At 35.4% G+C, this 27863-nt stretch overlaps 1 protein-coding gene and 1 long non-coding RNA gene across 4 annotated transcripts in view; one reads left to right on the top strand and one right to left on the bottom strand.

Annotated features, from left to right (window-relative positions):
- Nucleotides 1-27863, bottom strand: part of Ncc69 (sodium chloride cotransporter 69) — a 520228-nt gene that overhangs the window by 442495 nt on the left and 49870 nt on the right. For both annotated transcript variants that reach the window (XM_069823777.1, XM_069823780.1), the window contains exon 2: nt 1158-1475. In XM_069823777.1, coding sequence (XP_069679878.1) covers nt 1158-1475 — 318 coding nt within the window. The remainder of the gene's footprint in view (nt 1-1157; nt 1476-27863) is intronic.
- On the top strand, nt 21508-25653 carry LOC138698074 (uncharacterized). 2 transcript variants are annotated; one of them, XR_011331684.1, is made up of 5 exons: nt 21508-21861; nt 22721-23169; nt 23316-23385; nt 24108-24403; nt 24733-25653. It is a non-coding gene; the product is annotated as an uncharacterized lncRNA (long non-coding RNA). The 2 variants fall into 2 exon arrangements; XR_011331683.1 differs by lacking the exon at nt 21508-21861 and having other exon boundaries at nt 22429-23169.

The following is a 27863-nucleotide window of genomic DNA, read 5'->3' as shown; positions in this document are numbered from 1 at the left end:
GTGGATAGGTAGCTGAACGGCCGCGCTCTTGCACAAGTACAGCACGCTGCACTGTGAACTTAACCTGTAATATTGTTTGGATGATGTGAATTAATGATGGCGAAATGAGTTCGGAAATTACTCAGTAATTCTGCTTCAATTGGTTGAGGAAAAATCCCAACTTAGTAACTTGTCCCAACCAGAATTTGAACCTGGGCCAGTTCGTTTCATGGCCAGACATGCTAACCATTACTCCACAGCTGTAGACAAATTTTACATTTACTTTATCTGTTTATTTAAAAAGGAAGATATCGTATGAACTGTAAATTCTAATTATTTTATTTAATTTCGTCTTTAAGTTTACACATTATACCGAGATCACTTTTCTTTTTTCTGCATTGTTATGCAGTATGTTATTCATATTTCTACAAGTGACTGCTTGAACACCTGCAGAGTTCTAACACATCAGTAAAGGCTGTTACAAAAAAAAAAAAAAAAACATTACAGTGCTTCCATTCCTCAAATGAGGTACAGAAATTCTTGTACATTCAGAAATTTCAAATAAATATAATGCATATTCTGTGTGATATAGTGTTAAATGTTGTGTAATCAAGATTTATAAATATTATAGTCCAGACAAATGATCTGAAGACATTAATTCCTCAATTTACGCACAGAAACTTAATCATAAATAAAAGCAAGAAAAATCTTTTGAATTCAATATTTTCTAACATTAATAGAAAAAAAAAAAAATAGAGTTCGGCCAAGTTTGGAGGGACAGTGCCCCCCCCCCCCCATAACTCCGCCTATGTTAGAAGGAAAAAAGAAACTGTGAGGTTTCACATCTACCTTGTTCACAGCACTTAGACCGTACAACTCCAACTTCTTTTTGTTCTTAAAACACAACGCACAATTGAGAGGCTGTTACTTTGTTGACGTGGACACCATGAAGACAGCACTAAACAAATTCCAGACACGATCTGCCGCCATTCCTTCCAGTTGTTTCATGACAGTTGCGTGTAATGTGTAGGTGTAGGAGGAAGCTTTTTGAATAAAGAATAGTCATATCTTTCATACATGAAATCCCGCACCGTGCAAGAGATTTGAAGTTAAAGGTATGGTTGAAGGTTAAAGCAAGTAACGATGGCACAGAGGTATGCAGGAAACAAGAATCCTACCTTTCCGTGGAGGGTCGCATTGTGCAGTTCGTCGAGAGTGGGTCGGTAGGCCGCCTGGATGGACATGATGTTTCGGTAGTTGTCGAGCCTAGGAAGCGCCTCTCGCGTAAAGTGCCGGAAGCTCTTGGCGTAGCGGGTGTCGTAACCATCGTGGTCAGATGTGTGAGAAATGAGCATGGTGGGCGAGGTGGCTCGCTGCAAGTCCTCCATTGAACCCCGACGAGAACCTTCTTCCTCATCATCGCCGCGACCACGTAATGGTTCACCTTCTTCACCATCTCCTCCGCCCTTGGAGGTTGTAGCATCCACGCGGTTCACCTGTAACAAAAATACATGATAAGTACATAGTAACTTTGCAGTGAGAATGTAGGCATGCAGAGAAATAGGCTACACCATACTTCAGTTCTCACAACTTTCCCCAATATCCAAGTTTACTACATAAATGTATGGCGATCGGTTGTCTTTATTTTTTTTTTAATCCCAAGTGGATTCGCACTACATCCATATACAATAAATCTCGTGACTTGGGATCAGCACGACATCCATCCCCTATCTCCTCAATAGATATACGCTTAGATAGCATGAGAGCTGGCAGCACCGATATTGAATTGAATTACAAATCTGAGATGTATTACATACATATAAAATGAGACCTTCATATTCGCGCGTCACGAAAAATTAAAATATCTTCTAGCCCTAGCCCAAATGATGCCAATTCCATTAAAATACTCTCTTAAGATACTACTAGTTTCCAATACGGATACGGACTGTAATTTCCAGTTACGCTTGGTTCAATGTATCTTTCTTTTGCACTCACAAAGTTGATAAAATATGGAAGTTAAAATTCACCTTTTATCCTGTATAGAAATATGTTAATAAAAAATAATAGGTCTAGTGTAGCTTTATCAGTCATTCAAATCTCAATGACAAAGGAAATGTCCTAACATGCCTCTCCCCCCCCCCCCCCCCACAGTTTCTTTGGCGCTCACGAACTTCCACATGTCTACAAGAACATAGTATCATATACAGTAATATTTATATTTTTTAATTCTCAAACAGTGGGGATCATCAGTGCGGTTTTCGGCGTAATAGATCGACTATTGATCAGATTTTTTTGTATTCGACAGATAATGGAGAAAAAATGGGAGTATAAGGGTACAGTACATCAGTTATTCATAGATTTCAAAAAGGCTTATGACTCGGTTAAGAGGGAAGTATTATATGATATTCTTATTGAATTTGGTATTCCCAAGAAACTAGTTCGATTAATTAAAATGTGTCTCAGTGAAACATACAGCAGAGTCCGTATAGGTCAGTTTCTATCTGATGCTTTTCCAATTCACTGCGGGCTAAAGCAAGGAGATGCACTATCACCTTTACTTTTTAACTTCGCTCTAGAATATGCCATTAGGAAAGTTCAGGATAACAGGCAGGGTTTGGAATTGAACGGGTTACATCAGCTTCTTGTCTATGCGGATGACGTGAATATGTTAGGAGAAAATACACAAACGATTAGGGAAAACACGGAAATTTTACTTGAAGCAAGTAGAGCGATCGGTTTGGAAGTAAATCCCGAAAAGACAAAGTATATGATTATGTCTCGTGACCAGAATATTGTACGAAATGGAAATATAAAAATTAGAGATTTATCCTTCGAAGAGGTGGAAAAATTCAAATATCTTGGAGCAACAGTAACAAATATAAATGACACTCGGGAGGAAATTAAACGCAGAATAAATATGGGAAATGCGTGTTATTATTCGGTTGAGAAGCTCTTATCATCCAGTCTGCTGTCCAAAAATCTTAAAGTTAGAATTTATAAAACAGTTATATTACCGGTTCTTCTGTATGGTTGTGAAACTTGGACTCTCACTCTGAGAGAGGAACATAGGTTCAGGGTGTTTGAGAATAAGGTGCTAAGGAAAATATTTGGGGCTAAGCGGGATGAAGTTACAGGAGAATGGAGAAAGTTACACAACACAGAACTGCACGCATTGTATTCTTCACCTGACATAATTAGGAACATAAAATCGAGACGTTTGAGATGGGCAGGGCATGTAGCACGTATGGGCGAATCCAGAAATGCATATAGAGTGTTAGTTGGGAGACCGGAGGGAAAAAGACCTTTAGGGAGGCCGAGACGTAGATGGGAGGATAATATAAAAATGGATTTGAGGGAGGTGGGGTATGATGATAGAGACTGGATTAATCTTGCACAGGATAGGGACCGCTGGCGGGCTTATGTGAGGGCGGCAATGAACCTTCGGGTTCCTTAAAAGCCATTTGTAAGTAAGTAAGTAAGTAATTCTCAAACAGAGGATTTCATCACAATTCACTTTTTCTAAATAAAATATTTTTGCCCTGCATCTTCAACTACAACTGCCATTGTGCCCTTATCGTTGGTAGTAATGGAGAAGGATTTGTCTAAATTTTTCTAGCCGGTCATTGACAACGGAGTATCAACTGCACGGTTATCCAGCGTCGATGTATTTAGTATTATCGACATGCTATTTGGTGTTATGAGTCCGAGAATATGTTATGGAATTACTTGTCACTCGCCTTACAGTAATGAAAATTCTCGCAAAAATTCAAACAGATAATCAGTCTAAATGGCATTCGAACCAAGCGCAGCTTCGAGGCAGAAGTCCTGCTCTTTTCTCCCTAGGCTACGCCAGTGGCAACTACCTTTTATCTGTGGAATTTCTATTAACTGTCCGAGTCTTTTCTCCTATGTTACACAACTCATTTCAATCTGTCAGCTCAATGATAGTGTTTACGTTGTGCTGAAAGTATATCCAACGTGAGACCATAACATCATGGAGGAAATGAGAAATGACTTTTTTCTGCATTTTAAAACTACAATACTCGTAAATTGAATACATGTCCTTCTACGAAACCTTAAAATATACATATATTATTATATTATCCATCCTACTGACTATTCACGTTAATTTATATTGCATTGCGTCAGTTAATTTCAAAGAACCACAATCTCTACCTGGACAATAAATAATTCCTCGTCCATATCCATCCAAAACTTTATTGGATATTTAGATAAATTATCCTTATTTTTAACTGAAACCAAAAAGAGGTATATTACTGTTAATAATAAAATTGAATTATATATTCCAGTTAAGGAAATGTGTAAGACATTGAATTTCATACTTGTCGTATAGTTCATGCCTAATGTGAATCCAGCTGAACCGAGTTCGATTTCGGGCAACAATTTGAAGATTTTTTTTAAATAATTCATGTTGACTATGAAATCAGTAAGGTAGGATTTTTCTGTAAATACTTCGAGACTTCATTTTTCCGTTACCACCTTATTTTATTCTGAAAAATTACTGCATTTCCAATATACCTATTTTTGTAGATAGCAGATACTGTATGTCTGCATGTCCTTTATCGTATGCTTGGGTGTGGGTCAGTTTCCTCTCGCGGTCAATTTCCATAGCCCAATTCCCTCCCGGTCGATTAAAGTTCTAAGATAATACGAAGTTGCCCGATTCCCTCCCAAATGCGTAGCCCCATTCCCTCCCGAAAAAGGTACAGGTCTATTCCCTCCCATCTAAAATCAACTTCAAGTAGGTTATGGGTCAATTCCCTCCCTACCATCTGAAATGGAAACACAACTTCCCATTCCATTTACAAACTGCGAACTGTCGTAGATTCAAATTAATATCCGTGGCGTCCACACCTGTGGAGTAACGGTTAGAGCGTCTGGTCGCGAAACCAGGTGGCCCGCATTCGATTCCCGGTCGGGACAAGTTACCTGATTGAGGTTTTTCCGGGGGTCTTCCCTCAACCCAATACGAAAAAATACTGGGTAACAACTTTCGGTGCTGGATTTATTTTTATTTTAGTAGGTTATTTTACGACGCTTTATCAACATCTTAGGTTATTTAGCGTCTGAATGAGATGAAGATGATAATGTCGGTGAAATGAATCCGGGCCCCAGCACAGATAGTTACCCAGCATTTGCTCATATTGGGTTGAGGGAAAACCAATGAAAAAACCTCAACCAGGTAACTTGTCCCGACCGCGAATCGAACCCGGGCCACCTGGTTTCGCGGCCAAACGAGCTAACCGTTACTCCACAGGTGTGGACTCTGTGCTGGACCCCAGACTCATTTCACTGTCATTATCACCTTCATCTCATTCGGACGCTAAATAACCTAAGATGTTGATAAAGCGTCGTAACATTACTAAAAAAATATCCGTGGCTTTGCGTTTAGCACAGTTCCGAATTATATGTCGGTTCAGGATATCGGAACTAACGCATTCATGGTTATGCTTAATATTTCGTTCAATCATTATTTCAGTATTTGAATCAGTTTTAATGAAGCACACTTTTTTTAATACATGTCCATATTTGTACACCGTCCTTCAATGTCTTCTGAAAACTGAATTTAAATCCATTAATTATACAAAATTAAGTCATTTTCCTTCTCACTTAAAATTTTCGTTACCTCAATTATAGCAGTAACTAACCCAATACAACCATATAACAACTGTTACACTACATGTGAACACTGCTACAAAACAAGCACAGAACTATGGCGCTAGAAGAAAACAGCGCATGCAGAAATAAAATCAATCACAGTGCGTTCACAAAATAATATTACTCCGTGTACAGTAATCAGGAGGGAAGAGGGCTACTTGTATTTCTAAATAAAATTTAGCCGGGAGGGAATGGGGATATTATCTTAGGACTTAATCGACCGGCTAATCTCCCAAATACAGCACAATAAAAAACAATACAAAATATGAATTCACAAGGATCACCACCATAGTCATGGGATGTGTTCGAATTTCGCCTCGGCTGATTATCCGGTTGGGGTTTTTTGAAGTTTTCTTTCATTACCCATATAAGGAGAATATCAGGTAATCCCAAGGCGAAGCTCACTATGACGACTTGATTGAAGGAGAATTAGGTGAATAAATGATGTGATACAGCCCAAGATTGTTACTGTCACATCACCAAGCCATTAGTATCATACTAATCCTTCCACTCTGCATTACGACCACAAGAGTCAATATCAAATGACAGCCTTTGATATGAAATGAATTCAAATAATAGGTCGTAAATAGTTCCAGAACAAAATGTTATATACCTAGATTAATAAGCATCGGACTTCTATTTATGTTGTATATGAATGAAATATCTGGAAGGCAGCAGAAATGACTTACCTCAAGGTACCTCAAAGACATTTGCTTGCACACAAAACAAAATGCGGAAAACTAATCGGAATGGTCCGTCTCGCCGGTCAACATTTGAACTTCCAAAAACAGTGGACTCTCTTAAGTTCGACTGAACGGAATTGAAAGTTCAGTCCAATAAGGGTAGAGGGTGTGACAGGTGAAATGAATACAAATTCTTATTCAACGAATACAGTACTGTATATACTTGCATTTCCTGCCCGCCCCGAGACTTGTGTATGCGCTTCTAGTACCACAGTGGGTTTCGACAGTTCCGTCTCACAAACGCCACAATTCTCAAATAGAAAGAGAAGAGTTCATTAATTTAAAATCAGTGATTAAATATGGCTGTCCTAATCAATAAAATATTCTGTTTTCTTTTAACAAAAGTATCACTACAAGACAACAGAACCATCCCATTCAAATCGCAAACCCATTTCTTAGTGCCCGTATAGGGGCGTGTCTAATTCTCCTACGTAAGCAGTCGAACTATGGGATGTCGAACTTAACAGCTTCCACTGTACTAAGCCAGTCCGCTGGGGTATGGGTAGTCAGTTCGATCGTAAATCTATAATGACCCTCTAAGACTCTCGCATTACATCATATGTTGGTCAGAGAGTAAACTTTTATATTTTTTTCGACATGGGCGAACAACTCTCAATATTTATTGTACAAAGCTCTTCGGCTAACCACAAACTAAATTAGGGATAGGCAGACCACACACTGAGCAATTAAACGTTCAGAGAGATCAAATCAGAACTTGCATGTTTGTTTCTCCCAGGATGATTTTTCAATCAAGCTAAAAGAAAATGCGCTTTTGAGAAGAGGTAAGACGTATTATCTAAGACTTCTACAGAACGTCAAGACTCAAGGGAATAGAATGACAAAGCTTCCTGCTTTCATATCCTTAGAAGTAGGTGGACGTGACTGTCTGTAGCTTCAAACTCTGTGAAGTACCGGTACACATTTCCACACGAGACTGAGTGAATTATAAACATGTTCTTGATGTTATAAAAAATAAATTTCCTCGACTGAATCCTGCCAGTAACTCTTAGTAGATTATTTAACGATATTTTCAACTGCACAAGTTATTCAGCGTCGAAATTCAACATGGGCGAGAAATTGTAAACAAACTTTGCCTAAAGCCTTCCATCAGAGAAGTGCCGTAAATCTACGACACGGGGCCACAGCTCTACTTCCATCCCGGATGAAGCCATGCTAAGGATTCCATCGCTTTTTAAATAGGGTGCTATTCATAGACATTTCGCTAGCCCGCGCTACGAGCGTGCTAAACTAGCTCCGGCTATCGACTGGTTATTTGTACAGGATTCATATCATATCGCTAACACTGATTTATGAATACGAAAAACGTTAGTTCGCTGATCATCCACCGGAAGCCCGCGCTAAGAATGTCTATGAATACGGCCCTTAAAGTCTATCGCCTTCGTCTGGGTTTAAACTAGCAAACCTCGTATTCAAAGGCTATTATGGCAACCACTAGACCGCCAGTGTCGATACGTCCTTCCAGTCCGTAATAAGAGTGAACTCGGAAGCAGGCGAAGCAGTAGTCCCAAAACTAAGACATAGAATGCACTGCTATTCAAGGCAAAAAAAAGTTCTGTTTCTCAGACTATTCTCCGTATCTTTCTTTTCTTGTACGCATTCAGGGTATATGGGTAAGGATCTGAATTTTTAGCATATCTTTTCATCAAAATTAGCATCTATTTTTCTGAAATTAGCATCCACTTTTTCCAAATTAGCATCTATTTTTTTCCAGAGGAAACTTTGTGCATTCTACCTTTCATTTCTCAAAAGATAACATTGTGTACAGTCCAGCGTTTTCCTGCTTCAAATTACATCGCCTGTCTGAAACAACACTACCCTATGGTGACAAAACACGTTCACTGTCAACATTGTCTGTTGGTGTCCACAAAACTTGCAAACATTCTGAAAATGCTTTATTCTCTGTTCTTAAAGCATTAAACACTTTCACTATATCACATTTTCAATTTTTCATCTGCTGTTCAAAATAAGCTTCTTAAATGAATTATTGTATGCACTTCGAATTTCTTGTTTTGGTATACTCGAAAATCCTGGAAACATGTCAATATTTGATTTGTCAACATTGTTTAATATAATTACATTCTGCGGATAGAATGTCTTCGCTATAGCCTCAAAGTTCTTTCGGCCAGGGTCCTTTTTCTTCAAAATTGACACTTTATTCTTTGCTGGTTTGGAAAACACATCTTTGCATATAGCTTCATCCAAAGGACTTTAAAAATGTCTTTAATTTGTGTAAATTATATACAGTATAATGAGCTTTTCGCTTGAAAAATAACATTTTACTGACTATTTCGTTTACAAGTAGGCTATATGACGTCATTCCATTTTCGACCAATGAAGTGTAATGGAATTTTGAATTCCAACCAATCAGTCATACATCGCGATAATTTTTGCAGCTCAATGTATCACTATCAATTTATCGCATGGTCGTCCTTTTGTTTAGTGAGTGTCGCCAACTGTTTCCCGTAAATCGATGAACATAAATCCATTGTACTGAATAAAGTGCGAAACCCTACTCCCACATCTACATCTTCATCTTCTGATTCCATGTCCATTGTATCTAAAGAAAATAATACTACTTCATAATTGTTCATTTAATTAATGTATTACTCAGGTTATTATTTTGTAATTAAATTATAAAATGTTTGAATTAAATTATTTCAGCAGAAAATGAAAATCTATTTCTGTTATAATAACAAGAGAAAAGAGCAATACATGTAATTAAAATTGTTGAACCTGTATTTCGCTTTTATCAATTGGCATTACTAAATAACGTCCAATTTCTTTATTACAGTAATCCATATTCACCTATTTCAACTTCACAATGTCTGAATATGTTAAATATTCATAAATTGTTAACATTTTGTGAGCGAATTTTAAAGATATATTTACATTTTTATTTTATAGACGAAATAGTCCCAACAAATGTCACTCGAGGTCTGAGATTACTATAGATAAATCGCTATTAATACCGGTAGCATTTTTCTCGTGACTTCGCAATTTTATAGGAAATTCGCATTTTTTCGCACTTTCAATTCTGCTAGAAAATCATGCTAAATTACCTTGCAGATGAATTCTAGCCCACAATTTAAAAATTCGCGGATTTCGCAAACGCGAAATTTTCAAGTCCGTATATTATGGAGTTTGGACGAGGCGTAGAACACACCTTCAATAACACTAGTCAACACTTCAAATTCTCACGTGAGTTCTTGATATGAATGTAGGGATTTCACACGAAAAAACAATACTTATTTTTATTACTGGTGAAAAGCAGCTTTTAATTTGATAAAGTTTATAAATGGACATAAAATTATTGTACTGTATTAAATAATTTTTAATTTTGATACTTGCCAATTATATAACGAAAGGGCTTAAAATTTCTATTTAGTTTCATGCTGGTTAGTGTTATTTATTTTAAACAGAAGTTACAAAAACCGTCAAAGTAATAGGCTTGACACAACATTTATTTTACTTGAAGAAACATTTTCCGCAAAACAGTGCGGCCAAAATCAAAGGACAAAAATGTATGCCTATATATATAGAGAAATGACATAGTCAATGAAAGCTGAACATTTGTCAAACTTCATTAAATAAAACTGAAGAGACAATAGTTTTCACCCCAATATTTTACAAATGAATCTCCAGGAAGCAGAAGAAACGATTACTACAGAATGCTATTTTAGTAGTAATTTTCTTGCATCTTGCAGAAGTAGAATGTATAGTCCACGTATTTTAAAATACACTTTTTTATTCACAGACCTCTAATAATCTGGGTTCAATTACTTAGGAGTATGAAGGACATTTTCTCAAAATATTTCGACGATAGAGAATACGGATCAAGGCAATGAAATACTTCAATACCGACCGATTTTTGATGGAAACGACTAACAAGGCATGTACTTGACCTCGAATGCTCAGAACAGCACAAAATCATGCTTATAATATACAGTAAATTGCCCATCACAAAAACAATAGTGTGAGTCATTCCCATGCAAAACTTCGCGTCTTACCACAAAAGACATTTGAATGATCACCTACTGAATATCTTGGAGAAGAACTTTGGTAACACAAAGAAACAAAATATCGACATACACACACACACACACACACACACACACACACACATACACGTTCTGCCCATAGGCAGGTCTTTCACTGCAAACCCAGCATTCTCCAGTATTTCCTATTTTCTGCCTTCCTCTTATTCTCCGCATATGATCCCCATATCTTAATGTCGTCTGTCATCTAATGTCTTCTATGTGCCCCGAATTCTTCTCCCGTTCACCATTCCTTCCAGTGCATCCTTCAGTAGGCAATTTCTTCTCAGCCAGTGACTCAACCAATTCCTTTTTCTCTTTCTGATCAGTTTCAGCATCATTCTTTCTTCAACCACACTTTCCAACACAACAATATCGAATAGGACCAAAACACATATATTTCAATATCGTGACTACATTACCACATTTCTCATCAACAATGTCACAAAACGTTTGCTTAAAATAATTACGAAACCTGAACAACATTTTTTTCTACTGATCTGATAGTGTTTCACAGCTATTTATTCTTTGAAGTGCAGATGTGGGATTTCAATGAAGGGTCAAAGCGAAGTGGAACAGAACAATATACACATCTTAAAAGCCACTTTTTCACATTCAGCATCACTTCCGCATTCAAGTAGTCCAATATCAAAAGCCACACTATTTACATTTTCATATGATATTAGAATGTCAATGTCAACTTGTCTTTTGCCAAGCATATTGCAACATACATTATGCTTGTACTTTGGTGCAGAAAGTTGATTGTATTTCACAAAGTGAAGTCTGATGATAAAATGGCGATTATGTAACTTTACTTGTGGTGTTTCACACTGTACTATTACAAAATCAACGATACTTCTCAGAGACTGGTAGCAAGAAGGTTAATCGAGTCTAAACAACTTCGAATTTACCTTAACTTGGGATAATATGCCACAACCTCACTACACACAAACTTCACATGCATCATTATAAAATGTATAGATGGTTACAATATCACACAAGATAGTCAGTGACTTTGTATACATGTTTTAACTTAAAACTTTTAATTGATCTATGATATTCGTTACATTTTGTCTAGTTTTTAAGAGTACGCATAATGAAACAAGTCATGATTAATGATAATGAGCTCTCACACACGTACATACATATGCATTATTTAAATTGTGAAGTATGTCACCACAATGCTCAATATAGTATTTTTACCTGGTGCATATTTTAACCTAAAATATTTTAACTGCTATATGTCGTTTGTCACATTTTAATCTATTCCCACATATACATAGCCCATATGAAACAAGTTATGATTAAGCGATACAATGCTTTCATACACGTAAACCTGAAGATGGCCTATTAAGGTCGAAAACGTTTGTTATTCACTAAAATATGTAGTGGGTTACACACCCGCTTGTCTGATAAGTTTCTAGACTGAACATTTCCTGCAATTTATTGCTTTTATATTCATCTCGCTTAACGTAAAACATGTCATTAAAATTTCTCATAGAGTGCTTATATTGCCTAAAGAAGTACACATCAAGAGAGTGGTAATATTTTGTTGTTGATGGGAAATATAACAATAGCCTACAGTCACGACATTGCAATATGTAGGCCTATGTTTTTGGTCCTATTGTATCGATACTTTACATTGAAGTTCTTCTCGTAGACCTTGACTTTCAAATGTTTCTTGTGGTAAAACGCGCAGTTTTGCGTGGGAATGACTCATACCACTGTTTTTGTGATGGCCCATTTATATTATATTCATGTTTTTGTGCGGTTTTGAACGTTCGAGATCAAGTATATCCCTTTTAAGAGACATTTTATAGGCCAAATACACTTGAAAATCAATAATCTGACAATTTAAAATCAATTATGCTATAGACCTATATGTAACAGCGTGGAAGATACTTTAGCTTCACAATCAATTTTGGAGAAAAAGAAACTTTGGGAATTGGAAGAAAATACTCTTATATTTAAATATTTGAATTCTGGGCCAATAATTTTGTATATATCACATAATTTCACTTGCAACAAAAAGGCTTGTGCTCTTTTCCCTAATGCAACTACTTCGTGCTACAAATCTACGATTTAAAAAAAAATGCAATTATTTCCTTGTTCGAGCGGTTTTTATTGGATCCCATCTGTTACGAGAGTGTACATATGCAATGACGTACCCAGATGGTTCTCAACAAGGAAGTGTTTTTGCTATGAAGCATCGAAAGCTAAAACTAAACTTCACTAACTCTGACATGAAGCTAACAAACAGGCTAATGAAGAGCTGAGTGCTGCCCATAATGCTCCGTACATATTTGGAAAAGAAAAAAATATCTCTGAGCCACACTGGGGAAGAAACCTGAGCCATTTCAGTTAACAGTCAGGCGCTCTACAACCGAGAAACTACCATAAAAGATTAAAAGTGGCTTCTACCTACCCGAACCTTTGGAAGAAAGCCTTTATCCGTCCGATCCCTAAAATCAAAACCTCATTATGTGCAAATGATTTCCGTCCAATTAGTATCCTACCTGCTCTATCAAAAGCTCTGGAACGTATTGTTCACAAACAACTAATGAACTATCTAACCGAACATGCCTTACTGGACGAATACCAATCCGGGTTCAGAAATGGACATGAGGATATACGTGATATACGTGAAGCTACGGATGAACGTAAATTAACATTACTGACATTACTTGACTTTAGTAAGGCATTTGATACAGTTGACACAGACCTTCTATTATGTAAATTAAGACTTCTGAATCTTTCTGAAAGTTCTGTTACTTGGTTTGAATCCTACCTTCGCGAACGTCAACAATGTGTCATTGCATGCGATTATTCTTCAAAATGGTGTGTCGTGAAATCTGGAATTCAACAAGGATCAGTTCTCGGACCTTTACTCTTCATGATCTATATTAATGACGTGACTAATATGATAAAACACTGCAGATACCATATGTATGTTGATGACTTGCAAATTTATTTGCATTTCCACCCTGACGAGACTAGTGACGCAGTAAACAAAATAAACGAAGACTTGAATTCGATTTCACTGTGGGCACACAAATTTGGATTAAGGTTAAATCCAGAGAAATCGCAAGCAATCGTAATGGGACATAATCGTCTACGAAGCACTCTTGATAGTAGTACTATACCACATATAATATTGAATGGGATTATTGTTAAATACAGTGAAACCGTTAAAAATCTTGGAATTTTTATGGATAGCAATCTAAATTGGAATACTCAAGTAACACACATTTGCAAAAAAATATTTTCTCAACTTCACTCCTTGTTTCATATGAATTTCTACCACTTAGTCTAAAAAATAATCTTATTCAGACGCTTGTAATGCCCCATTTTGATTATTGCGATTTCTTGCTAACTAATGTAAGTTCACTCTTAGCTGAGAGATTACAACGTCTTCATAATGTGTGCATACGATTCATCTGCAATACTCGTAAATTTGATCATATAACACCTTCCCTCCAGTTACTTTCATGGGCGCGTCTGAAGGAACGAAGAACAATACATTCACTGTCTCTTCTCTTTAGAATCATGCATACTTCTACTCCGAATTATCTGTTATCGCGCTTTCAATTTCTTACAACTCTTCGAAACCGACATCAAGAACTTCTTTCTATCCCTCACCATAGAACGTCTTTATAGACCTACTCATCTTCCTATACTGTAGAAATACCTCGCCTCTGGAATTCGTTACCTAATGACGTCAGGGACTGCCGGACTTTATCACAATTCAAAATTAAATTGGAAAATTTTGTCTTATTTAATGTTTTTTAGGTATTGCTAGAAATATTGATTTGTGTTTTTTTTCTTTTTCTTTTTTAATCTAGATTAAAATTGCAAGTTTCTTGTTTATGTTAGTTAATTAGTTAGGATAGAATTAATTATGATACTTAATCACTCATTTAAAGTTTGTGTGACTGCAACCTGTATATATTTTTGTGTGGCTTTACTTTGTTTATAGTGTTTTTTTCTCTCTCTCTCTTTATTTCTTGTGTAGCTTTACTTTGTATATAGTGTATTTTTTTCTGTTTATTTCTATTATTGTATTTGTATTCCTGGTGTTGTGGAAGAGAAGGCCTGATGGCCTTAACTATACCAGAATAAATAAATAAATAAATAAATAAATAAATAAATAAATAAATAAATAAATAAATAAATAAATAAATAAATAAATAAATAAATAAATAAATAAATAAATAAATCTATACTAATAATAAATCTGTAGCCAAACTTTTTCTGGTAATTTTCGATTTTCCAAAAACAATTGGTGTTAAAATGTATAATTAACCATCCTGAAACCGAAAATCGCTTTTTTGACATTTTTTTTTTTTTGTCTGTCTGTCTGGATGTTTGTTACCTTTTCACGCGATAATCGCAGAATGGATTGCGATGAAAATTGGAATATAAATTAATTTCGTTATAACTTAGATTTTAGGCTATATGGCATTCAAAATACATTATTTAAAAGGGGGGTATAAGGGGGCCTGAATTAAATAAATCGAAATATTTCGCTTATTATTAGTTTTTGTGAAAAATGTTACATAACAAAAGTTTCTTTAAAAATGATTTCCGATAAGTTTTATTCTTTGAAAAATTTTGATAGGACTGATATTTAATGAGATAAATGAGTTTTAAAATTAAAATAACTGCCATCTAAGACGGTGTAATGAAATAAACAAATGACTTAGTCTATAAGGGGCCTTGGACGACAACAATCGAAAGCTATTAAGCATAGCCTACAGAGAATGTTTCTATGTTTGTATGAAGTAATATCAGAAGCTAAATTAACCGATTAGTATAATTAATTATTACTTCACCATTGGAAAGTGTAGTTTCTCTAGATGGACATAATGCTATAATGTTATTACAGTAATTTCTGAGTGAATCGAGGACTGGTACGATTAAAATAGCTTCTTATGCACAGAAACCTGGGTAGGCTATTCTGTACATTTTTATTCTATGCAAAATTTTGATAGGACTTATATTTAAGGGTATACAAGACTTTTAAAATAACAATACAATACATTTTCACCGCCGCCTCAGATTATAGTGTTGTTATTCCTGCAGCAACTCCTATGTGCAAAATATAAAATTTTTGAGTAGAAAGAAAACACATTTATTCATTCCATGGCAATGGTACAGAGGAGATCGTGAATTCTTACATTTTCGAAAGAAAGAAGTATAATTACATATCCCGTATCACTATTTAAGTTATTTGAAGGGATCAGAACCATAGTGGGCCAAGCGCCATTTACTGAAGACGTGGAAAACAGGGGTTAAAATTAAGCTATTAGTCCATAATTCAATGGAAACATATAGCAACTAATATAAAGTATACACATTAAAACTAAAAGAGATGTCAATCTTCATTAAACTATGGTTGCACGTAATAACAATAAAAGAAACATGTTAAAGGAATTGTCATTGCACCAAATGAGTGGTCTCTGGATCAAATTGATCGCATTTTAATTTTTTAAATACAATTAAATGAAATATCATATTAAAGGATTTATTCCTCTATCAAACACGAATGTTCCCTGGATCAAATGTCCTATTTTAATTATGTAATTACTTTATATTTATTTCTAACGGGTGCAGCGGAGCGCACGGGTACGGCTAGTAAATAAATAAATTTAAAGTCAGAAAAATGGATTTCTTAAAGTGGTTTTACGATATAGGCTACTATGACATATTCAGTATCCAAACTTTCGCTAATTTACAGTAGAATGAAGACAACCAAAGTCGATCCCTGACGCAATAAATCAATGTTTCCAAATCTTGTAGACAGAACATTGGGATGCGAGTTTATAAATTTAAACAGCACGTGTAAATAATAAAGCTGCTGCTGCTGCTCCTGCTACAACCACTTTCCCATTTTCTTTAGAGTCGACCGAAATTTCTGTAATAATAATAATAATAATAATAATAATAATAATAATAATAATAATAATAATAATAATAATAATAATAATAGTTGAAATGCATACAAAATTAACATTTATGAAGTTATGAAACTTAGCCTATGTAAATAAGCAAATGGAGGTTGTTGTGAAGCTCTGACCTATGAGATTCCTAAATATTAATTTAAATAACAGATTATAAACAAATACTGCATAAAGTGTATTTTACTTAATTATAAAGAAAAGAGTAAATGACAAATTTTGTTAAACTACTGTACAGGCACCTCATGCAATATCATTTTTTCGCAGAAAAATGAGGTTCTCCTTGAAAGATAAAAGAAAATGTAAATGTTCAAGAAACCGAAGAATTAAATTTTTCGGTACAGTATGGTTGCTATGGAAACAGAAATGCAAGCACGAAGACTGGCTAAATAGCCTGCTAATGTTCTGAAACTCGTATTCACAGTAAACGTCACCGCTACACTTTAGGAAGCACATGATAGAATGGAATTTTCCGGAGGAGGGTACTATGACCAGCACTGCGACCTCTTACGATCTATTGCGCTAACTCTAGAGCATTCCCAAACCCACACCAGCTGACTACACTGTAAGGTTCGCTGCGTACTCAGGTTTCGAGCAGGCAAAGAACTTCCCTACCACTGTCCGCCTACTGCTGTGCACTGTGGACTAGAACGATACAGTTCAGTTCTAATAACAGTTGAGAAGGCTGTATTCTGTGTAAGAACGTGTCTACGTGTGGCTGTCGTTTTGATAGAAGTATTTCTTCTATTATGATGAGTAGTACATATCGGGCAACGTTCTCCATAGTCAAATGCTATAATCTCCAGTATAATTTGGGCATATGTAACTAAAATAATGATGGAGCATTTAAGTCAGTCATATATTATACTAATGAATATACTTTTGCAATTAGAAAATAAATCATTAACACCAATAACATTAAACGAGTTATTATGTATTACAACACTGCTCAACATATTATAGGGAGGATGAAACTTTAATATATTCCCAGGAAGTCAACATTTCAGATAATATGACTATACACGGGTATCGGTGTGTAGGTAGGCCCCCTTCTTCAGCTGTACTACCTCTCCTCTCCAGACAGCTTCCTAGCTTGAGTTATCTGTACATCGCCAGCCGGCGTTCGGGGAATGCTATGGAATGACGACGAAATGGAGAAATATTGACGGAGTGATGTAGATGCTTAATATGGGGAAACGGAAGAACCCCGAGAGAAACTCCAACTGCGATCTTGTCCGCCACGATGTGTCACTATGGATTTTTCAATGAAAAATTCCAGGCAGACCGGGACTCGAACCCGGGCCGTCTGCCTGACAGATCACAGCAGGGGATGGGAGCACATGATACCTTCACGGCATGGGGACTCCCTAATACAACTCATACAATGAATAAACATGTCGCAGGCAGTATTCGAATCCAATTTCCTGGAATAATACTGTTGATACAACCACTGAAATTCCCAGCCAGGATTTAATCTCTCTTTTATTCTTTCCGTTCGTTGGCACAAATAAACTGGCTCGACAATATTCGTAGTTATCCTACAATAGCTGAACGGAAGTCACAGCTATCAATTGCAGTATTTCTGCTCTCGTGCAATAAAACCGCACACCAAAGCACATGCTTTCCTTTTTATATGTACCTTGCGCCCACATTAACCTTGAACGCTTTGCGGCGCATATTGTGGTATATAACGGCAGTTTCGATATATACTATAGGCAAGTCTCTAGAAGAGAAAATCCTCCAGTCAACGTAAGTTTCAACAAATATTCCATACCAATACAACACAAAGACCCGTAACAATCATGAAGCCATTCATGTGTTGTTTAGACTTGCACTGCGCAACACGGCATTCAACTGGTATCATCTGCTTCGCCTACCGGTAGGTCCAGTTCTGTTGACCAGTTCAGAAAATACCAGTGGTGTTCTGAAGATCATTATAACCTGCATAAGTGAAGTAAAAACGAATCCTGAGGCACGACAGGTTGACCTTCCTGTGGGTGAACCACCTGTAGCTCGTATGGAATGAAAGCCAATGTTTGTACAGTAATAAACCACAGACTATTGGATAAAAATGATGACACCCAACCTAATTTAAGCCCCAGCTTTCCAATTTGACACCAATCCGATAATTTATATAAATATAGCAAAAGCAAAGCTTTTAAGGGAAATCTAATGGACGATTTAGCAGCATGTTTATTTCGCATACAAAAGTTGAAAGTTTCACTGAATGCTACAGCCTGGAAATAACGTCTTAGGACCGACAGGAAATTAGTTTATAAATTAGGCACAGAATATATTAGTTTTAAGTTACGCCAATGATTGTATGGGACAAGAAAGTTCTATACATTTTAACTAGTTAAATTTATTCGTCTATAACTGATTCATTATGCTGTTTAGTTTGCTAGGGCCACCGGTATAGTTCAGGCGTTAACCGTTTACCTGCTCATCCGGAGTTCGCTCGGACGTGAATTCTATTCTCGCTTGGGCAGATTACCTGGTTGGGTTTTCTCAGAGGTTTTTCCCAACCGTAAGGCGAATGTCAGGTAATCTCTGGCGAAACCTTGATCTCATCTCGCCAAATACCATCTTGCTACCACCAATTCCATCGAAGCTAAATAACCCAGTAGCTGATACAGTGTTAAATAATCAAGTAAAAAAAGTTTTCTAGATTGATAAGGCAGTGTTCAGAAATCTGCGGTACGAACGATATATTTGTACGAATTTAAATGACAGAATTTCTACAAATTCTTTATTCAAGAAAGTTTTGTGGCAAATATACAATAGGAAATGCATTACTGAAAAATGCAAAAATTTAAATCGCTAGAGTATGTAGGTCTACATTACTGTATATTATAGAATTACTACACGCAGATTAAAATAATAGAGAAGACATAAAAACTGTAAAAATTGAGATAAGAATTACAAAGCAATAGTTGAAAGTATAAAAAGAAACTTTTTAAGGTAATCTGTATATCAAAAATTGTATACGGAAGATAAACGTGAACAATAAACAAACGAAAAAAAGACTCAAGTAAATGAAGTTAAATATTTAAGTTTAGCTGGGTACAGAAGTTGATAAGATATCCGAGAGGAATTTATTATAAGCATGTAAGTTAAACGCTCGGGGCGTGCAGTAACGTCGCGGTTAAGGTGTAACCACAGTCAAGTATATACAGTCACGAAGCTTGAGCTTATGAGGGTATTAGGAACAATAGACTGTGCAGGTACTATTTCACATTGTTTGTAATGAGGCGATAGTAGCGATCCTAGTGGTTAGCAACTATCTATGGATGCATATTTAGTACGTAATGAGCTTCGTGACTATATATACTAGACTGTGGTGTAACGCTGTAAAGCCCGAAGGTTGCGGGTTCGTTTCCCGAAAGGATCATGAATTTTTCCCATTAATCTAATCCTTCCAGCAGCACTATGGCCCTGGAGTTTACTTATCCTCTAACAGAAATAAGTACCAAGGGCATTTTCTTGGGGACAAAGGCGGCTAGAACTGACATCCCCACTGTCATTAATGCCAATTATCTGTGAAGATCAGAACCTTAACCTCCTGCAACCCTCTTGACCGATTTGGCCTGTAATGGGATTGACTTTACCTTCTTAAATGCTAATAATAATTTTATTCTATAAGTATTGTATATGTACAAAACTTCAAGACTATCAAAACAATCACGTAACCCCGAATACTGAGACATCTGTTTTATTTTTGAGATTCAATATAATTCTACACTCCAAAAAAGTCACTGACATGAGGACAAATGCTGAAAAAGTTCTGCAGGTTACAGTTAGAGCACAAATGCAGGTATATTATACTATACTTCGGATTCTGCACACACTTCTTAGGGGCCTATATCATAATCATGTGTGAAGTATGGTATAGGATACTATATTCTCAGGACTCAGGAGAGTACACATCTATAAAAAAAAATTTCTGAAAGCTGAACAGGTCGTCAAAAGAAACTTGGATTAAACAAATGCAGATTTGTACAAGAAATAAATTTTATAGTTCATGATATGACAATGATAAGAAAACTGAATTGAGGAATCACCTGTAACTTATTTTATAATCTTTGAAATCCAGCCGTATTGAATACGAAGGTTAAGGCACAACTTAATGCTCCAGCCGATCTTTAACATTTTTAATGTATTGTTTCAGTAAAGTTAGATATAGTGGCATACCTATTCTGTCATCTGAAAGTTACCTGTTTAATAATAATTTATAAATCGTTCATACACTTTTCAATACTTTCTGTAAATAATTCTTACTTGCATTCGCATGCGTCTCTTCCTCTACAAAGATTAATGCTGTTTTAACATGTTTATTTATTTATGAAAATAGCCCATAAGTTTTATAGGGTAAAGGTTGGTAATATTGTGACACGAGTAATATTGTGATAGTTCTTTCTGAGAATTTATTACAATTTTACTGAGCGAGAGAAGAACCGGTTTTATGCAGAAACTTGTCTATGAACATACCCTTAATACGTTGACGCAAAAAACCGATCTCCTCTCGCTCAGTGAAATTGTAATAAATTCTCAAAAAGAACTATCACAATATTACTCCTATCACAATATTGCCAATCTTTACCCTAACTGAAAACCTCCAAAGTAAATAGTAATAACCCTCAAAATTGAGATTGACGTTTTTCTGCTTGTTAACAGCCTATAAGCCACATTATCTTTAATTTGGTTAAATAATTCTGTAAATATGTTAACACATGAATGGATTATGCTGCTTGAAAAATATGGTAATTCTCTTGTGTTTGCAATAAAAATTAAAATGTGTGCAATTTGTATATGTGGGTTATCATTATTTACCCCCGAAGTCTTCAATTTTTTCAACAAACATGTCTCAACTGATACGATGTTTTTGTAAGGATCAAATATTTGGGCTACTTTTACTCATTCCTAGTCTAGTGAACTAAATCAACGAGAATTTCCCTTATTTCAATATTTGTTCTGCCACCATCTACCAATATATCAGTGGGTATATTACACTATAAGAATGACTTCGTCCATTACTTTCATTTCATCTGTTTTAGTGATTTAATACATATTAAGGGCCTGTACTACGATCTCCTGTTAAAGCTCCAGATTCGTATACTCCAGCTTAGCAATCTGGAAGTTAAATATTTTGTTCTGTACTACCAGCGGATTTTAACTGCAGGATTGTTATCCGGAAGATATAGTAACATTTTTATTACGTTGGCAATGAAGTTACTGAAAATGTAGTGAAATTTATTGCGTTGGTATACCTTTCCCCGCGTATTTCATGTTTATGTTCCGTGTTTATATGGTACTATTTATTTTGAGGTTTTATTGTAAGCATTATTGTTATTATTTATTATAATACAGAAGCTCCAGCCAAGAAAATAACAGAGTGAAGAACAGAAAATTACACATACTGTATGAAGAAACTTTACATGGAAGCAAAAGGTAAGATTTTAAAGGTTATGTTTCTTTTCGAATACTAATAATTCCTACCATATGATAGTATTTTGGTTTTAATTAGTAGGCCTAAAGAGGACGGGTGCGGGTTCCAGCAAAAGTGTGTTTTTCTCCATAATCATTGTTTTATTCATGTGTAACTGCACAAGAAGTGTAGGTGGCAATTATTTTTGTATTGTAATTAATATTAAGTGTGCTTTCAGTTTGTTGTATAGCCTACATTATTAGTGAATAGGGCCTATTTCGGTATTTCTTTTAGAAATAGTATACTTCACGGCTTCAAATCATGGGTCGAAGGTACAATAACTCGTTTAAAAAGAAAAGTTCACTGATACTGATAATAATGAATGATGTCTTTGGCCTGGGATTTCTAACCAACATTAGTACAGCAAGGTACACTATTCCTAGCAAATTACCAATATTTCAGTATTTTACTAATTTTACGTATTTTACTGTTAGTAAATGGGCGGATTTTTTTGTATTAGGCCTATAATACCATTCGATCACAGATAGGGCCTAACATTATTTTTTAAAAGAACAGCATGAGGTGGAGAGACGTTTCCACTAAAATGCAATATTTGTTGCTGCTACCAGTTAGACTATAATCACTCACTGTAATGCACATTCAACACCTCGTAAAATAACACAGAAACAGCAGATATTAAGTTTTTTCCAAAGTTTCTATGTACAGTATAGTCATATGTTTGATATTGTACTGACAATCGTCCATTAAAAGCTTTTGCTTATTTAGGTATAGAAACTTAGATAAGGGAAACAGAGAAATACAGTATATTTTCTAATGTTGTAGGTTGCATATGGAATTAACCTAGTTTTACTTCCTTTTTAGTAATATAGAATGAAGCATGGGAAGAATATAGTAACATCAGCACAAATACAAGGACCTGAAAACAGCTGAGAAGCAAATTTGAATTCTTGGAAAAGAACACAAAGAAAATTGCTGCTGCAGAGAGACAATGCAGGCTACAAACAATTGGAGCCCCTCCAACTGAAGCAAAACCAAATCCAAACTTAGTCAAGGTAAGTGATTTAATTCTCCTATCAATTGAGTGATTTCTCAGTGATTTTGATTCATATTCAATGCATAAGTTCACTTATATGTTAAGTTATACAATTATTAAATAATAAGCAGAGGAAATTGTATAACACAAGTTTGAATTCTTTTTATTTATTTATTTATTTATTCACTCATTTATTTATTTACTTACTTTTGTTACAGCCGAAATAGTAACTAAACCAAGTTCCACTGATACCAGTGCAGCTAATAACACGAATGAGGTTAGTGTGTAAGGAATTAAGAGTCAGAAGAAGAGATGATGAGCTTCAGAGATAAAAAAAAATATTAGATTCTTGAAAATTGTTATACAAATTTAATTTAATGTCGGTATTACATTATAATACTGTTATTTCTTTTTTATTTGCAGTACCATTCAGGTTCACAGTGCAATTCTTTAGTTTTTGAAGTGAAACTGGACATCCCAACAATATCTCCAGGTAATCTGATTTATACTACAAAACGTTCTTTCACATTCTACACATGATGCTTACTTTTCCAATCTGAAATAGCTGTAACATGTAAACACATTTTCAGCCAACATGTTGAAAATAAAACTAACATACATACTATATGAAATCTGCAGCAAGCAGTAGATAAATTAGATGCAAAAGTTAAAAAAAAATGTTAAAATATAAATTGTACATAATGATGAAATGGTCACAAGAAATGGATGTCATAAAAACTAAACATCATTGTATTATGTGGGATTTGAATGGGAATTTGAAATTTATAAATGTAGGCCTAAAAATAGAGAGTACACTAAACTGAAGAATTTATTTTGAGATTTCTCTGTAATGGGTTTGTAATCAGATTAGGCCACATTATGTTAAGGTGTATTTCAATTTTACCGTGAGGATTCTCACTTTGAAACTTGTGAATGATTTCTTGTGTACAGAAAAACTGAAAAATATCTTTTCATAAGGTAAAACAGAAACTGACTACACTCTATTTACAATAGAACTATTTGCTTGGTTTTTCTCTCTCTTTTTTTATTGCAGCTTCAGCAGTTGTTAAAAATGAGTTTGGATTAATAGCATGTTAGAAAATACAATACTGTTACAGCTGCTGACTTTGAAGTGTCCACACATTTATGATAAAACATAATCTTTCTCCAGAATTAAATATCTTAAGAATTAATTCCACTCTTAAAATATTACAGAGTCAGCTGGTGCAGCAGATGAAGATCTTCCACTGTACGGGTATCTACACAGTGTAATGAAAGTAAGTTTTAAGTGAAATTACTGGTTTATTCAGTGTAGGTAGTGTAGGCTAAACCCAGAAAGGTCTGAATATAAGCATATATCCCTCTCTCAAATATTTCAGCTGATAATGGGATAATAGCTGATCGAGTTACACCCCAAGAATGCTTAAAAAAAAAAAAAAAGAAAGAAAGAAAAAGCAAGCCTCTGAGGAATGCATTAGCCACATTGAAAAATCTTGCTTCATCTGTGAACTGTAAGTTTAATGTTGACTTAATTATACTTGAGATGTTAGAAATGCATGAACTTCAGTACAGTGATTTCTTTAAAAAATACATTAGTTGAAAGTTGGATGCTAACATTATAACAAAGAATGATTTGAAATAAAACTAAGTCATGTCCCCTCATGTTTGGAAGGAGATGGGATTTGGAATATCAAAAGTAACATTTGGAGTTTTTACATTACTTTTTCCTCCTCTTTAATGGGTGGTCCATCTACAAGGACATTTTCAATTAGTGGCAGAAAGTAAATGCTACAATAATCTTTATGTTTTAACAAAAAATATGTTTAATTTTGTTGACCAGATTTGTTTGACCTGGATGACTGGGAGATTACTTCTGCTCATCCTTCTAATGGAGTGATAATCTCTTGCAGCTGTTCTTGATCCCTGTGGTCTCTGGCCTCTGCTTTATCTGCTAGTCTTCAGGATTAGGTTCGAGTCAGGTGATAATTATAAGCTAATCTAAGGTTTCTGGTTGGGTTCGGGTCTGGTTCAGATCAGACCGAGATGGGCCAGGCCTAAGAATGATGGCCCGTGCAGATCTCTAACAAATGGGGCTTATAGCTGAAGTTGGCTCTGCCACAGTTTTCCAAGTTTTGTGTATTTGCATATGTATTTGTGTTGTGTTTAATTACAGTTACTATGTACTCTTATGTATTAGCCTGTATATTATTAATTTGTAAATATGACATGTACCATAGCATATATAAGACAGTGGATGTAATAAATGATGCTTATTGTGTCTCCTGAAAAATGTCGTGTTTTGTTCACACAAAATAAATAAATAAATTTTAAATTTAATTGCAGCTATAGTGCATCTCTCTTGTTTTAAGTACATATTCACAGAGTACCTGAATACAATTAAAGCGTCAGCTGGAACAACGTTGTAAGTTACAAAATTTTCATTCGGTGTGTTTCCGTGTAATAATGTTGTATGTCATGTTACCTTGCTATACTCCTTGGCTTGCAACTGTCCATCAATGCAGTACGTGAAATTTGTCTACTCAAAAGTTTGCTACCCTCATAAGAACAAAGTTGTACGCATACACATTTTTGCAGCTCCTGTAAATTTTACCAAATATAACTTATAACGTTGTTCCAGCCGACGCTTCAATTAATGTGCCTCTTGAAAAATATTGTTTTACCATATTTTGCTTATGTAAAATAAATTTGAATTGCAGATACAGTGCATTTTTATTGTTTTAAATAGCCTACACGTGCTCAGTATCTGGTCATAATTTTTAAGATGTATTTATCAAACCTTTGTGTTTGAATCATCTTAGCCTGTTAAGAGATCACTGTGAGGGATCCAAGCAATAAAATATATTTAAAAAGTAACGATATGAATATGTTTGCATACATGAATCACTACGCCTAGCGTGAATGAAACAGCTCCCTTGCAAAACATAAATGCCAATTCCAAAACTTTCAGGAAATGAAGAAAAACTGTCACGTCTAAAATTCAATAAACTGTTACAGTTTGTTAAATAATAATATATAGCAAGCATATCTTAAGTCTGATTAGTGAAATATGTTAGGCCTACTCCTACTGGTGAGCGATATATGCAAGGAAGGAGAAGGGAACTTGCCACCCTACCACATTATCTCCTGACATTTGTCTCATGAGTGATACCTTATTGGTATTCCAATCTATCTTCGGAGAGTTGACTAAACAACTAGCAGACACAAAATGAAACAGTTCTAGGAAAACTTTAATCAAGATCTATAATATATACATAAAACCTGTATTAAAATACTATTCAGAAGTATTCGTAACAGCATCAAAAAGAGAGACAGAATCCCTTGGGGGGGGGGGGGGGGGAAACAAGCCTTGCATAATTACTGGAGCAAATAAAACTACTCCCAATGAAGCATTAAAAGTCATCACTTCAATTAAACCAAGCAGCAAGTGCAGCACTAGCTCGATTGACAACAGTTCCTGCTGTAACTTTGTGGACCCCACAAAAATCTCCTACTGTTGTCAATGTTCTCCCAGTGGCATAGAATCTCAATACCAGTAGTAGTTGGTCCATTGAAGGTAAGGCATTATTTCTGGAAAAATGTATAAACAATGAGATTTGGTTACAACTTTACCGGTAAATCTTTACAATAGCGTTACCAAAAGAAGGCAAGGACTCCCTACAGGATAGCCTGGAAGAGAGAGGTTTGGATGTAGTTTTGACATTTTTTTTAGACAATTGTAAATATATGCAAATCATACTAACCTAACTGTCACTAACTCGATCTTACGAAAACTTGTCTTTTCCCTTTAATTAGTAAGGAAACACAGTAATGAAATGAATGTGCTGCCCTTCCCTGCCGCCTACCCCTTCTATCTCGATACAGCGATCCCGCCTACCCGTACCTCTCCACCGCACTCCACTTTCACAGCAACTTTCCACCTTTATTTGGGAAATTGGTGTTGGCACTCAATTTTTCTTTCGTTTACGGTACATATGACTTGACTAGAAGCCAAATATGTGAATACATTTGTGTCTTAGAGTGGTAACGCAATTGTGAAGAAATGATAGTTTACCATATAAAGGATATTGATATATTATATACTGTTATTATTTTTTATATAAAAGTATTTTGAAACTGTTATTATTGTAGGTTGCCCTATATTATTATATCAATCACCTTAATACCTTGTAAGGGCAACAGAACACCTGCATGAAGCAACATTCTAACCTCACTTCTACTGTACGCCTATTACAGATTACTGTACTTCAAAATAATTATTATAGTGTTATTATATACAAAATATTGATGTAATACCTACCGAAATAGTGTAGCTTATTATTAACTATGTACTTACGATCTGTGTCTTGTTTCACTTGATCATTGATTTCATGTAGTAGGTTTCGTTATTCGAAACCGTCTTCAAAAATTTCTCGTCATCCCACTCTTCAAAATTATTTGGACGCAGCGTAATTCGTTTTGCTGTTCTGATATAACGAAGCATCTGCTCCAGAACTTATCATCAGAATCAGTATCAAAATTAAATTGATCCTTCAAATCACCAGCTGTACGACGTGCAGCCATCTTGATTTCAACACCGAGTTCCAACCTCCGGATAACGCCTATCTGCTACTCTGCCTCCCGGATTGCTAATCTGGAAGTTTAGCCTCCAGATTGCACATAACCAAAAGTCGTAGTACGCAATTACAACCCAACTTCCTGATAAATATGCCATCTGCCGGATAAGTTTAAACTAGAACTTTATCCGAGAGTCGTAGTACAGGCCCTTAGTGGAATAAAAGTAAGAAAAATTAAAGTTCCCGTGAAAACCTGCGCAATGCATGTCTTCGATTAAGATACGCCACTATATATACATTATTTCACTTACAAGTGTAACATGTTAGACTAGTAAAATGAAGTTATTTTATTCTTGTTTGGTCCACATGTCTCATTTTTTCAATAAAGAGGGGAGGT

Source organism: Periplaneta americana, chromosome 4 (genome assembly GCF_040183065.1).
Source record: "Periplaneta americana isolate PAMFEO1 chromosome 4, P.americana_PAMFEO1_priV1, whole genome shotgun sequence".
Lineage (NCBI taxonomy): Eukaryota > Metazoa > Arthropoda > Insecta > Blattodea > Blattidae > Periplaneta > Periplaneta americana.
The sequence above is the reverse complement of the archived record's forward strand: the minus strand, read 5'-3'. Positions and strand labels throughout refer to the sequence as shown.